This window comes from Rhincodon typus, chromosome 2 (assembly GCF_021869965.1).
Source record: "Rhincodon typus isolate 14 chromosome 2, sRhiTyp1.1, whole genome shotgun sequence".
NCBI lineage: Eukaryota > Metazoa > Chordata > Chondrichthyes > Orectolobiformes > Rhincodontidae > Rhincodon > Rhincodon typus.
The window spans coordinates 36,596,340-36,612,280 of NC_063333.1; the positions used below are offsets into that span (position 1 = coordinate 36,596,340).

Sequence of the window (15,941 nt, forward strand, 5' to 3'; positions counted from 1 at the left end):
ATGTACGGGAGTGGAATGCCTCATCCTGGGAGCAGATGCGGCGGAGGCGAAGGAATTGGGAATAGGGGATAGCATTTTTGCAGGAAGGTGGGTGGGAGGAGGAGTATTCTAGGTAGCTGTGGGAGTCGGTGGGCTTGAAATGAATATCGGTTTCTAGGTGGTTGCCCGATATGGAGACAGAGAGGTCCAGGAAGGGGAGAGAGGTGTTAGAGATGGTCCAGGTAAACTTAAGGTTGGGGTGGAAGGTGTTAGTGAAGTGTATGAACTGTTCGAGCTCCTCGTGGGAGCACGAGGCGGCGCCGATACAGTCATCAATGTAACGGAGGAAGAGGTGGGGTTTAGGGCCGGTGTAGGTACGGAAGAGGGATTGTTCCACGTAACCTACAAAGAGGCAGGCGTAGCTTGGGCCCATGCGGGTACCCATGGCTACCCCCTTTGTCTGTAGGAAGTGGGAGGAATTGAAAGAGAAGTTGTTGAGTGTGAGGACGAGTTCGGCTAAGCGGATGAGGGTATCAGTGGAGGGGGACTGGTCGGGCCTGCGGGACAGGAAGAAGCGGAGGGCCTTGAGGCCATCTGCCCAGATGGATTGTTGTCTGTCCAGTGCCAGTATCCAGGACATCTATTTTGGGCTGGAGAAGAATTTGCAGTGAATTAGGTCCAGTAGTCATGGTACACCTTAGTAACAATGACATAATTGAAACTAGGAAAGACTTTCTGCTGAGGGAATATGAGTATTTAAGTGCTAAATTAAAAAGCATCAAACTGAGGGACAGAGCACATAATTACACAAAGATGAACAGCAAGACAGATGACAGTTCAAAATATAAACAATAGTAAACAATGAATAAAGTTTAACTAGGACAAATAAATTAGTGCATAAGGGTAAGTTACGAAGAATTGTAAAAACAGACAGCAAGAGTTTCTCTGGTATCTAAAATGGAAAAGAGTTCTCAAGAGGATGAGAATGACATTAGTAGGAGATAATAAGGAAAAGGCATATGTAATGAAAAAACATTTTGCTTCTGTCATCGCTATATAGGATATAAAGAACATCTCAGTAAGAGTTGTAAATCTGCAGGTTGAAGAAAGGGAGAAACTTAGAGAAGCAGTACTGATAGAGCTGCTAGAGCTGCAGGATGATATGTCTGTTGGTCCTGAGGGGCTTCAGCTTAATGCTTTAAGAGAGGTGGAGAGTGACTTAGATAGAGTCATATAGTCATACAGCACGGAAACAGACCCTTTCGTCCAACTCGTTTATGCCCACCAGATATCTTAAACAGATTTAGTCCCATTTGCCAGCACTCGGCCCATATCCCTCTAAACCTTTCCTAATCATATACCCTTCCAGACACCTCTTAAATGTTGTAATTGTACCAGTTTCCACTACTTCCTCTGGCAGCGCATTCATCCTCTGCATGAAAAAGTTGCCCCTTAGGTCCTTTTTAAATCTTTCCCCTTTCATCTTAAACCTATGCCCTCTAGTTTTGGACTCCCCTACCCGGAAGAAAAGACCTTGCCTGTTCACTCTATCCATGCCCCTTAAGATTTTATAAACTTCTATAAGGTCACCCCTCAACCTCTGATGCTTCAGGGAAAATAGCCCCAGCCTGTTCAGCCTCTCCCTATAGCTCAAACCCTCCAACCCTGGCAACTTCCTTGTAAATCTTTTTGGAACCCTTTCAAGTTTCACAACATCTTTCCTGTAGTAGGGAGACCAGAATTGAGCACTGCAATCTAAAAGTGGCCACAACATGACATATCGACTCCTATGTTCAATGCAATGACTAACGAAGGCAAGTGCGTCAAACGCTTTCTTCACTACACTGTTGACCTGCGACTCCACTTTCAAGGAACTATGTACCTGCACCCCTAGGTCCCTTTGTTTGGTAATACTCTCCAGGGTCCTATCATTAACTTTATAAGTCCTGCTCTGATTTGCCGTACCAAAATGCAATGCCTCACAGTTATGTAACTTAAACTCCATCTGAAACTCCTCGGCCCATTGGCACATCCTTTCAAGGTCCCATTGTAATCAGAGGTAGCCTTCTTCACCCACTACAACACCAATGTTGGTGTCATCTACAAACTTACTAACCATAGCTCCTATATTCACATCCAAATCATTTTGTAAATAACAAAAAACAGTGGACCCAGCACAGATCCTTGTGGCACACCATTGATCACAGGCCTCCAGTCCAAAAAGCAATCATCCACCACCACCCTCTATCTCCTACCTTCAAGCCAATTTCATAACCAACTGGCTAGATCCCCTGGATCCCATGTGATCTAACTTTGCTAACTAGTCTATCATGTGGAACCTTATCGAATGCCTTGCTGAAATCCATACTGACAACGTCTACCACTTTGCCGCCATCTATCTTCTTTGTCACTTCTTCAAAAATCTCTATCAAGTTAGTGGGAACATGATTTCCCACACACAAAACCATGTTGACTATCCCCAATCAGTGCTTGCCCTTCCAAATGCATGTAAATCCTGTCCCTCAGCATCCCCTCCAACAACTTATCCACCACTGATGTTAGGCTCACCAGTCTATAGTTCCCTGGCTTTTCCATACCACTCTTCTTAAATGATGGCACCACATTAGCCAACCTCAAGTCTTCCGGTAGCACTCCTGTGACTATTGATGGTACAAGTATCTCAGCAAGGGCACCAGAACTCTCTTCCCTAGCTTCCCACAAAGTTCTGGGATACACCTGATCAGGTCCTGGGGATTTATCTACCTTTATATGTTTTAACTTCTCCAGCACCTCCTCTACTGTAACATGGACACTTTTCAAGATATCATAGATGGCCTTGTTAATCTTCAAGTGGGCCTATTCTCTCCCTAGTGACTCTTTTTTCCTATAATGTATTTGTAGCATCTCTTTGGATTCTCCTTAACCCTACTGGCCAAAGGTATCTCATGTCCCCTTTTTGACCTCCTGATTTCCCTCTTAAATATATTCCTACCACCCTTATAATCTTGCAGGAATTCACTCGATCCCAGCTGCCTACACCTGATAAATGCCTCCTTTTTCTTGACCAGAGCCTCAATTTCTCTCAACATCCAGTGTTCCCTACACCTACTAGCCTTACCCTTCACAAAAACAGTAACATACTGTCTCTGGACTCTCGTTGTCTCACTTTCAAAGGCCTTCCACTTTCCAACCATCGCTTTACCTGTAAATAGCTTCTCACAATCAATTTTGAAAGGTTTTGCCCAATACCATCAAAATTGGCCTTACACCAATTTAGAACCTTAACTTCTAGATCAGCGTTATCCTTTTCAATAACTATTTTAGAACTAATAGAACTATGATCATTGGCTCCAAAGTGCTGCCTCACTGACACCTCAGTCACTCGCCCATCCTTATTTCCCAAGAGAAGGTCAAGCTTTGCTCCTCCTCTAGTAGGTACGTCCACATACTGAATAAGAAAATTTTCTTGTACACACGTAACAAATTCCTTTCCATCCAAGCCATAATAATATGGCAGTCCCAGTCTATGTGTGGAAAGTTAAAACCCCTACCACTACAACCCTATTATTCTTACAGGTATCCAAGATCTCCTTACATATTTGTTTTCTAATTTGCAACTGACTGTTGGGGGGGCCTATAGTACAATCCCAATAAAGTGATCATCCCTTTCCTATTTCTCAGTTCCGCCTGTATAAGTTTACTGGACCTTCTCCCAACAATATCCTCCCTAAGTACAGCTGTAATGTTATCCTTAACCAGTAATGTCACTTCCCTCCTCTCTTGCCCCCCATTCTATCCTTCATATAGCATCCATACCTGGCAACATTAAGGCTGCCAGTTCTGCCCCTTCCTGGGCCACATTTCTGTAATAACTGTGATATCCCAGTCCCATGTTCCCAACAATGCCCTGAGTTCATCTGCCTTACCTGCAGACTTTGTTCTCTGCCTTGACTATTTAACTTTCTCCTCTTCTGTTCTGTATTGGCCTCAGATTTATCTCTTCTCTCACTATCCCATTGGGTAGCCCCCTCCCCCCCAACTAGTTCAAACCCTCCCGAGTGGCTCCAGCAAATCTCCAATTCAGGTGTAACCCATACTTATACAGGTCACTTCTACCTCAGAAGAGATCACAATGATCCAAAAATGTGAATTCCTGCCTCCTGCACCAGCTCCTCAGCCATGTATTCATTTGTTCTATCCTCCTATTTTTACTCTCACTGGTAGATGGCACTGGGAATAATCCAGATACTACTACCCTTGAGGACCTACATTTTAAGCCTCCTGCCTAATTTTCCTATATTCTCTCAGCAGAACCTCATCCCTTTCTCTTCCTATGTTGTTGGAACCTATGTGCACAATAACCTCCTGCTGGCTCCTCTCCCCTTTGAGAATATTCTGCACCCTTTCTGAGACATCCTTGACCCTGGCACCAGGGAGGCAACACACCATTCCGATGTCTCGCTGTCAGCCACAGAATCACCTGTCTGTGCCGCTGACAAGACTATCCCCTATCACAATTAGTTGCTTATAACCTGACATGCCCCTCATTAGAGTCAGTCTCAGTACCAGAAACCTGGCTGTCAGTGCTACATTCCCCTGACAGGCCATCACCCCTGACATTATCTAAAACAATATATCTGTTTGAGATGGGCATAGCCACAGGAGACTCCTGCACCACCTGCCTACATCTCCCACCTTTCCTAGCAGTAACCCATCTACCTGACTGTATGTGCAATTTTTTTTCTTCCTTCAAAAAACAGCCATCCATCACAACCCCTGGTTCTGGTAAATTCCTTGTTGCCTCCAACTGCCGCTCCAACTGATCCATGCGGTCTGATAGGATTCGTATCCAAACACACTTCCTGCAGACATAGTCTCCAGGAACATTGAAATTCTCTCTAATCACCCACATCCGACAGGAAGAGCACATCACTCTACTAAAGGCCATCTCTGCACTTTAAACAATTTACAGACCCGGAATATATCCAAAAAAATCACAACACTTTTCTCAAAAATTCAGCATTAGCACAGTCTTACTGCTCATAAACACTGCTCTAGGATAACTTAGTATCTATCTTTTATATTAAAAATTTAATTAAGAGACGGATCTCAGTAAAACATTTTTAAAAATCCCCACCCTACTCCCTGTTATAGATTTATAACAAAAAAAAATTTAGATTTATAAGTTTTGTAAGTCTTAAGATCAAACCCATAGCTGATCAGACTCTGAAATCACTGATCACTCCCATTTGCTGTATGATGTTCTGATAATGAGGTCTCCCAAGGTCAGTAATGTAACCTGCACCACACTGTTTGTTTTTCTTTGACCAATCTCCAGAGATGTTTGTCATCTCACACTCAGTCAGCTGTGAAAGTTCACTGCTCGATTCTTTCGATGTATTCTTGTTGTTCTTTAGAGCCATTCTCTAACCTCTCCACGTGGTCATTCTCCCAAAACTTCACCTCCTGCTCTCTCTCTTTCCTCCCGTTTAAAGTATCGTTATTTTTTATTTTTTTTAATGTTCCAAAACAATGCAAAATAAAAACAGTAATTACTGCTCCAAGAAAGTGAGGAAATCAGCTCCAGCACTGAAAAAAAACACGAAAAAAGGAGCAGCATACAGCCAGGATCCTCACCCATCCACCAATTTGTTTTCTGTTAAGTTTCCAAAATTCGTTTGATTCTGAAACGGTTCCATTAGACTAGGAAGTAGCAAATATAACTCCTCTATTCAAGAACAGAGGGAGGCTCAAAATAGTAAACTGTAGACCAGTTAGCTTGATTAATGTCATAGGGAAGGTGTTAGAATTGATCCTGGAGGAGGTTATAATGAGGCACATGGAAAATCTCAAGGTAATTGGAAAGAATCAGCATAGTTTTATGAAAGACTGTACTGTTTAACCAGTGAGAGCAGAAAGGATCTTTTATACAGTCACAGTGCCAGACTCTATGACACACTTTGCACCCAGTCCATCTCAGGACTGGCAAACTCTTAGGCTCTTTCTGGGTCACCCAGGCCAACTCCCAATCTAGCCTGCTCTCCTGAGCCAACAATGGGAAATGTGGGCGGACACTTTAAAAAGTCAGGTTGGTGAAGCTGGGATTTCTCCCCAATCTGTGCACTTGATCCAGGAAGGAAAACTGGACCCAACAAGACTGCCGATTTTCAACTGCATTGTAAACTTATACAGCTCTACATAGGTGGTTAAACATTTGCGATTTTGAATTCCATCTGTGATAACACTATATCCAATTACACTAAGGAGGGTACAGGCACATAAGTGAATTATAATCCAAACTAAATACAATGGCAAGTTGTCTTACATGATGGGAAGCAATGTTTTATGCTTTTCACAAATATCTAGAAGTCACAAGTGAATAGGTCAGACGTAATATTTACTCACAACAACAACAACAACAACAAAAACAAAGTTGCTGGAAAAGCTCAGCAGGTCTGGCAGCATCTGTGAAGGAGAAAACAGAGTTAACGTTTCGGGTCTGGTGACCCTTCCTCAGAACTGGATATATAACTGTAATATTTACTCAACCTACTTGAACTGAGTGACTTCAACAAGTAGATTTACATGACATTGTATATATTGTGACAGTTGCCCCTTGCAGTACTATATTGAAGCACTTCCTATTCAGATTCACTCTGTTTTATGGGTAAAGTTTACTGAAGAAGCCTGTGGTCACAAATATTTCCATTTCCCTGCCAGCAAGATTAATTAGCACCTATTAATGTGACAATGATAAGTTTAATAAAATCAGCACACCCATGTTTAGATTGAACGGTACTGACTGCTAATTAACTGCACACATTTGAAGAGATGTCCTTGGCAGAATACTTGAAGTGCTTCTCTGCATTACAAATACACAAAATTTGATTTAGTTGACCATTAATGGTAAATTACAGATGTAACACCTAAGGCTGCATTTTTCGAAATGGCTCTCATTCATTCCCAAATGGTTGGAAATGGGTGTAATACTGCCCCAATGTGAAGTGGATTAATTGCATGCAATATTTGAGTGTCAGCACATCATCATAATATTCTATAGTTCCAGCTAAAGATTCAGAAATGTGCATTGGATATGAAAAATTGCAATGTAGGTAGAATTACAAGATGGTGTGGCCTACTAATATGTCTGGAGACATCTCGCTACGCTGAGTCTTAATCACTCTGTTTTGAAGTTTTATACTGATGCTGTGATATGCTATAACTGGGAGGTTCTCACAGAAATATCTAGCAGCAGCATCAGATATAAGCAAACATATCTAATTTATGGATAGTAAGAACTGCCAAAGCTGGAGTCAGAGATAACACAGTGTGGAGCTGGATGCACACAGCAGGCCAGGCAGCATCAGAGGAGCAGGAAAGCTGTTGTTTTGGGTCAGGACCCTTCTTCAGAACTTCTTCTGAAGAAGGGTCCCGACCCAAAACGTCAGCTTTCCTTCTCCTCTGATGTGGCCTGGCCTGCTGTGTTCCTCCAGCTCCACACTGTGTTATATCTAATTTATGTAATGTTTATTCACAGCTCCCTTTTGAAATTATGGACCTTAATGAAAATTAGGGACACTGGCCCTGAAAACCCCCCAGGAGGGATTGAGAGGAGCACAATAGTAAGAGTGGGAATCCCATATATTTCAAGGAATTGGATGTCCGGCCTAGTTTAACAAAAGGACCTCATTATCATTTTCTTCTTCTGTTTCTAGTGAAGAGGTTGGCAGTTAACCAGATAGAGGGGTGAGTTTTTGTGTAGCAAAATGATTGGACTTTCTTTATTAATAGACTTTTAATTTTATTGTGCACCACACATCGAGAACAGGTTTTCCTTGTACAGTTAAATAATCAGGATTTGAAAAGCAAATAATTTTCACTCAGCCTTACCCATTGAGTGGACAGTGTGTAAATCAAGTCCTTTGCCCAATCATGAAACTTGACAAGCCACTCATGTTAATTTCTGTGATGCAGTATTAGAGGGGGAGAAATAATTGGAATTGACTAGTTACATGTGATAGAAATATTATTGAGTTCACTGATCAGGAATGGGGCAGGAAATCTAATGCAATATACACAGAGCTGATCCGACAGTACCTCCTGAAAAGGGAGGGCTTCTCTCCTCAGGAGAGGAGACATAAATGATTGAAATCAAAAATTAGACTACAAAGAACATAGTAATCATGATTATTTATGATACTTTTTGTGTTGCACTACCCAGTAAAAGTCATTCCATGTTTCTTGATAATATTGTCAATTTTGCTTCAATTGGAAATATAGCTTTTGTTAACTTATGCCATGATTTGCCGTTCAACCTTCTTATTAAATCTGAACAACCTGTTCAGAGATGGCAATACAAACCTCTGGAGTAGTTAGGACTTGAAGCCAGGCCTCTTAGTCCAGGGGTAGGGACACGATCACTCTGCCACAAGAGGGCCCTTAAATCTTGCTGTTCAATGAAAGTGTGTGGGTTATTCAAATTCAAAAAGCCAAGCTGAGGGGACGAAGACTGAATCCCTCCTCAGAGGATGCTGCTAACGTTGAAAACAATGGAAAAGGTAACACAGTGTGGAGCTGGAGGAACACAGCTGGCCAGGCAGCATCAGAGGAGCAGGAAAGCTGATGTTTCGGGTTGGGACCGTTCTTCGGAAATGTTCTGAAGAAGTTCTGAAGAAAGGTCCTGACCCAAAACGTCAGCTTTCCTGTTCCTCCGATGCTGCCTGGCCTGCTGTGTTCCTCCATCTCCACAGTGTGTTATCTCAGACTCCAGCATCAGCAGTTCTTACTATCTCTGAATGGAAAAGGTAAGGAAGGTGCGGAAATGGTGATATTGGTGACACTAAGCTTTTTTAAAGAGTCAGGATTGTAAAATGAAAAATGATGGAAGGCTGTGGGACTGGGGTAGGTGGAGCGGCGGAACAACACTGTCATAAATGAAGGGAAAGAACACGAATTGCACAATGCATGTCCTTAGAAATTGGAGCTGTTCAATTCCATGATGCTCATTTTCCCATTGCCTGGGATGGTGTCAGCCAGATTCTATAAACATCTTTCGGTCTGTCATTCCTCCCTTCAAACCCTCCTTGAAACTTAAATCTTTTACTAAGCTTTTAGTCACTTTTCATAATCTCCCATTCTTTGCTTCAGTGTCAATTTTTGGCTGATTACACTCCCACAAGCACCTTGGGATGTTTTTCACAATAGATGTACTATATAACTGCAAGTTGCTGTTGTCGTTCTTGAGTTACATACCACAACTTGACATTTTAACCTTGGATTTAGTTTCAGCTTTAATCATTTATAAAATCTTCTGTGCCAGATTCAAAGGAAAATTATGAGTAAAATTAAATTCCTTGCACCAGCTCCTCACTGGTAGAATTCCGTGGGGGAGGAACCTTTTTAGACATTGTATATAATGTCAGCTGTAAAAGTAATTGCAATTCAGATGAAGCAATGTTATTTTATTCAACTATTAAATTGCACTGACAAAATCCTGAACAGAAAATTTAAACAGCCAGTGAAAACAGATTAACTATATTTGAATAAAGTGGAAAGAATCAATGCCTGCATATGTTTTTTTTTCCTACAATATTGAAACAGCTCTAATCCTGCAAGGTGTCAGGAGCTAAAAGCTTTTCATTTGCAAGTGTGGGCTCACTGCACTGAAGAAGCATGCGCAAGTTATCATGAATTACACAGCTCACATGCACATGGTGTAAGTGGTACTGGAGCTAAGGTGTGACACATACTGTATTATAGCAGCAACGGAGGCAGGTGATTAGACTTGGATTACCCAAACTTGTAATGGTAATTCGAGAATCAGGAAACCTGGAGACAGGGATGAAGCAGTTTACGTTTAGGTATGTGGCTATTTCTATGTCATGCAAATAATTGTTCACATGGTGGATTACAATTATTATTGTCATTTACATGTACAACACAAAGAAATACTACCCTAAGAATGATAGTGTTTCACTGCAGTTGGATGTGACATGTTGAGTTAAATTTAAGGGGGACAATTTTAGAATCAACCAAAGATTAAAATAGTGCTATCTTCATCCAAAGTAGTGCACAGAATATTCTGCTTGGCCATTTGATCACTCATAACTTCCAGGGTCGTTTGGTTTGAAACCCAAATAAAAAATGATTTTTTGTTTCTACTTTGAATGCATTCTTGAAAAACCCATGGAAACAAACGTTGCATTTGGCATTAACTATGTGGAATAAATAACATTTATTTCCTAAAATGAAACAAGGAACTGTACATGCATTTTATTTTCCACTTGGGACCCTGCAGCCTTCAGGACTCAATATTGAGTCCAATAGTTTTAGTACATGAACAACTTCCTCTATATCCTTTAAACATCCCCACAGCCCTCGGTCTTGTGATGACATGGGCTGCTTTCAGCACTATCATCCCATTTTCAACTACTTATCGTCCCCATTATCAGCTTTTCTTTCTTCCTGGCATGCTATCATGTATCCCTTTGCCTAATTGTCATTGTCTGTCTCTGGGCTCCATCTCCACCTCTCTGCTTATTTCTTTCCACTCACCCCACCACCTTTCTTCAGCTAAATACCACTTTTTCCTAGCTATTATCAGTTCTGAAGAAGGGTCACCAGACTCAAAATGTTAATTCTGTTTCTCTCCACAGATGCTGCCAGACCTACTGAGTTTGTCCAGCAATTTCTGTTTTTGTTAAACATCTATTTCCACTGCTTTAAACAGAGGTTTGATATCATAGGTCTTCTATATTCTACAGTTAGTGCTGCAGTTATTTTTGCACAGATCTCAATTAGATTGGACAGTTTAGAAGGAACTGAAGAGCATCCGAGATTGAAATGACACCACACTGTGTTAATAATGAAGGCATCAGAATGAAATTCTTCAGTTGACTACTTTGGTAATAGGTTTAGAGCAAAGAAAATAAGCAGGTTGAAAGCTTCATTAAATTAGTGGATTAAAGGAAGGTTACATTCAAGCTTATGTGTTCCTCCCCTATAGCACACAGTGCACTTTAAATCTTTCCTAATGACTAGTCTGGTAAAACAACTGTGAACAAGCAAGAGATAGAAAAAGGTTAACAGTGGGAAAGGAATTGTTCTGGCTACATTTATTTAGTCCATTTCATGATGTTGCCATCACTGTTACCACCAAAGCAATTAATCATAAGTTATGGTTAAAAAATGAAGTGGTCACATGCAGTGACATGGTGGCCTAGTAGTAATGACACATGACTGGTAATCCAGAACCTGAGTCTAACATCTGGGGTCATGGTTCAAATGATGATGAAATTTGAATTTCAAAAAAAATCTGGAATAAAACAAAACTAGATTGATGATGGCCATGCAACCACTGTTATGTAAAACAAAACCCAACTGGTTCCCTAATACACTTTAAGAAAGGAAATCTACCAACCTTAGCGGGTCTGGCCTACATTCTAGACCCACAGTATGGTTAAAATATAGAATCTGGGGGTAGGCAATTTGGCCCTTTGAGCCTTCTCTTCTATTCAATATGATCATGGCTGATCGTCAAATTCAGTGCTGTACTCCTGCATTCTCTCCAGACCCTTTGATGACTTTAATATTTAATATTTAGCAATCTCTTTCCTGATTCCTTACTGCCCTCTGGGTAAGAAGGCAATAGATGTTGGTCTTACTAGCAACACCCACTTCCCTCGGATGAATTAAAAAAAAATAAATGAGAGGGCGGCACAGTGGCTCAGTGGTTAGCGCTGCAGCCTCACAGCGCTAGGGATCCGGGTTTGATTCCACCCTTGGGCGACTGTCTGGTGGAGTTTGCACATTCTCCCTGTGTCTGTGTGGGTTTTCTGTAGGTGCTCTGGTTTCCTCCCACAGTCCAAAGATGTGCAGGCTAGGTGGATTGGCCATGCTAAATGTCTAGGGTGGGAAATGCAGGGATAGGGTAGGGTGTGGGTCTGGGTTGGATGCTCTTCAGAGGGGCAGTGTGGACTTGATGGGCCGAATGGCCTGCTTCCACACTGTAAGGATTCCATGATTCTGTGTGTGTGCACGTGGTTGACTTCTTGTGATATTTGTGCAGGGAATCTTCATAAGGCACATGCCACAAGAAGAAGTTTGGCTGTGATCTGTGCCTGAAATTAGGGTCACCACAGTCTGTGTTGTAAAGTCTCAATATTGTGTCTCATACTCCTGATCTCCAGTGGCAGTCCTCAAGTTATATTATTGTTAATGTCAAGAGGTCATTGGTTCATTGTTTGACTACACCACAGCAATTGCAGCCAAAGCATTTGTGTGGCATGAATTGAGTAAGCACATGAACTACTTTTGCAACAATCTTCCTCTTGCTCCAATCATTTTGAAAAACAGGGAATAAAAAGCACACCCTCCCGCCGCTGCATCCCCATCTCCTCAGCTCTCCCCAAAACTCCCCCCTGTAGCTTTTAGCAATTAGGTTAAACAGCCAGCAGTCTTCTTACCTGATGGTATGGAATACAGCAGATATAACAAGCTCATTATGGACAGCTACGGCCATGTAGCGTGGTTCATGAAATGCTGATGGTACTGTCCGTACTGCATAGCAGAGATATACCCCCCAGAGGAGGAATAGAAATTCAGCTGCAAAAGAAAAAGCAGAGAAGGAATGGAGTGACTTTGAGCTTCAGGTATAATCTGAAAATAAAACAGAATAAGCCAAACTATTTGCATAAACACAATTTGAAAGATTTCAAAACATAATAAAAATATAACTACACGTCAATACCTTACAGTTCTCAAATAACAGTAAGAATTAATTCCTTTCTCAATAAAATCTATAGGATTGACTCAACTGTTTCTTTCAATTCACAGTCTTGAAAGTTTTGTTGCTTCTTTTTTAACTAATCATATGACTGAGCTTAGACTTTCTCAGCTTCAAATAATCCCTTATGGGATCCCTTATCTAACCGAACACTTCTAGTCTTGAGTTTTCACACTAACACCCTCAATGCAAGATAATCTAATTCCTTACAGTTCTAACATTGCTCCTTTCTTCAGAAAAAAAAACTTCATTCATCTAACTTCCACCAGGACCTCTGAACTGAAAAACTAAAGATTTTCAAGTCATGGATCTTTTTTCCCTAACAAAAAAATACAATGCTGATCCTTCTTAATAAAAAGGAAGCTAATGGATCTTCATGTTTGCAACAAGGAGCAAAATAATGATTTTTCATGAAGTTTTAATTTGCATAGTCACTTGAATAAAAAAGCTGCCTAATAAAACTGAAGGGAAAATAATCACATAAATTTGGATTTCAATACATGAAATGATTGTCAGATCTCTGAGAATGGTATGACCAAACAGTAGTGGTGCAGGTGTGATTGGTGAGTCAGCTCAGGTCTCTCTTTCAGTTATATCTTTTATCCTTTTTATTCTTAAACTATTCAAAATGGCACTGGATTGTGGCGACTGTTGAAGCTTTTCATTGTATTTTACTGTATATTCACTGGGAAAAGTAAGCGACAATAAATAAATCATTCATTCATTCATTGATAAAATATGGACACAGTGGTTGGCTTGTCGATTCATGTTGCTTCAGGCCAATAGTTATAGTTATTTCCTCCTCTCAGATTCACAGGCATGGGAAAGCCCCACGTGGAGTTAACTGTTTCAATGCAAGAAGAAAGAGGAAATTTGGAGGGACAGGAGCTCCAAAGTTCCCTTATATTTATCTGACAGTAAATTATGGATTGATGCCGTCTTGGAATTAGCTCATCTCCGAGACAGGGCGATTTATTTTCTGTTGGGTACGCAGAAGTAAATCATGAGTGAAGAAAGGGCATACTCCAATTAAACTAAAGCTTATCTAGATTTCCTGTGTAAGGGAAAATTTAATCATAGTGCTGAGGTGCATCACTTTTTTGGAGGGATTTTTGCTGTGAGGCCTAGCAAGAGTTCTATCCTGTATCTTACCAAAGTTACTTTATGAACTATCTACTCTGCTCCTGTACTGTTTTTCATGTCTGATTTCTGCCCTATTTTACCATGTGCCATTCCAACAATAACTTTTCCACTCAGCGGATATTCCAGAATTCACTGGCAGCCCTCACAGTTGCACCATTTTTAAAAATAGGTTATGCAGCCAGACAAGCACTGTCAGTGCAGGGCTACCTGACAGCGCTCCTGATATTTGTCCGTGAGACTGCAGACAAAGGGAATTCAGTGCTTTAGTTTGCAGTCAGGTTCCTGGGATTCGTGCTGTGCAGGATGGTTATGAGGCAAAACTTCCTCCTCCCATTGGACTAGCAATGGAGACACTGGAACATCAGATCATGCCAGCCTGGTCTAACGCCAACACTTGGGTTATAGCAAGTTCAGTTGTCTGCAGGAATGCCCAGCACTATAAGAAGGAGGTCAATATCCTTCTCGACTCTGCTAAAGTAACTTCTAATACTTTCTCTCTGATACCTAATGTCATTCTAATGCTGTTACTCTACTTTCCTCCCACCAAAGCTCATCCTCTACCACGTTCACTATTTCCTGCAACAGCTTCCTCACGTGGTATCACCTATCACAGATCCTAACACCACTAACCCTCCATGTTCTCTGTGCTGCCTGCTCACTCATTTAGGACACTTCTCCACCTAAACCAACAGTAAGAGCTGAGCCAACCACTTTCATTTCCCATAATATGTAGCTCAGTCTCTTTCCAGAAGGAAAATAGCCACATATGTTAGTAAAAGTCAAGACAGGTGGTGTTCTGTTCCAATGCTGTGACAATCCAGGTAGGTTCGGAGGGAGTGAGCACTATGACAGCAAGTGAAGGGGCTGGAGATACAACCTGGTCTAGTCCATGAGCTGGGCATGTGTCCCTGAATACACAGTGTCTTTGTCATTTTATTCATTTGTGGGACGTGGGCATTGCTGGCTGGTCAGCATTTATTGCCTGTTCCTAGTTGTCCTTGAGATGGTGGTGGTGAGCTGCCTCCTTGAACCACTGCAGTCCATGTGCTGGAGGTAGGCCCCACAATGCCATTAAGGAGGGAATTCCAGGATTTTGTCCCAGTGACTTAAAGGCAGGCAAGTGGATTATCAGTTCAGCCACGATCTCATTGTTTGATGGAGCAGACTCGATGGGCTGGCTGGCCGACTCCTATGATTTACGATCTTTCACAACAAAATTTTGTTGACATAGAGTCAACTAGATATTTCTCTTCAGTGTTATGTGATCAGAAAATGAACATACAAATTTGGAGCAGGTGTAAACTGATCAACATTTTGAGCCTGCTCCACCATTCAGTAAGATTGTGGCCAATCTGATTACTCCTCATTCCTATGTATCCCTATTAACCTTTCACTCACTTACTTACCAAGAATCTAACTACCTCCGCTTTAAAAATATTCAGAGTCTGCTTTCCACATTTTGTGGAAGAGAGTTTCAAAACCTCGTGACCCTTTCTAGAACAACTTTCTCCATATCTGTCTTAAATAAGTGAGCCCCGATTCTTAAATAGTGACCCCTAGTCAGCAATGACCAAATTGTCAGAATGAATAACGTAAAATTATATTTTTAAGCAATAATATGTCAACAATATTCAACAAAGTAGAAGTAAAAGGATCTGACTTTTATAAATTAGTGAGCACGTGTTCGGTAGAGAGGCAGTCAGCTGCTGAAAAAAAAGACATTCAATTTTAGTAATCAATTGGCTCATTGCTGTTGATGACTGTTTTGCTAAATTCTCCTGTTTACGCCTCTAGGAAGTTTTTTTTTCATTATGACAGCACTGAGTAGTAAAGCGAATGGGACTTTGAAGCAGTTTGCAACCTGGCTCTACAGCGCTGCTGGGGGATATATGAAGGAAATGGTCTATTCATGTTCAGAAGATAGAAGCAATTTTGGTCCTGCTCATCTAGTGAAAGCTGGGTGGCAAGCTAGCTTAAAATAGGCTATAAAATATCTACTCATGTCCTGCTCCCTTCAAACAGTATGCAATTTTAA

At 41.3% G+C, this 15,941-nt stretch overlaps 1 protein-coding gene across 1 annotated transcript in view; it reads right to left on the reverse strand.

The window, feature by feature from the left end:
• The window catches only part of gpr158a (G protein-coupled receptor 158a), a 529,808-nt gene that overhangs the window by 53,600 nt on the left and 460,267 nt on the right, over positions 1-15,941 (reverse strand). The window contains exon 8 of the mRNA XM_048614342.1: positions 12,444-12,582. Coding sequence (XP_048470299.1) covers positions 12,444-12,582 — 139 coding nt within the window. The remainder of the gene's footprint in view (positions 1-12,443; positions 12,583-15,941) is intronic.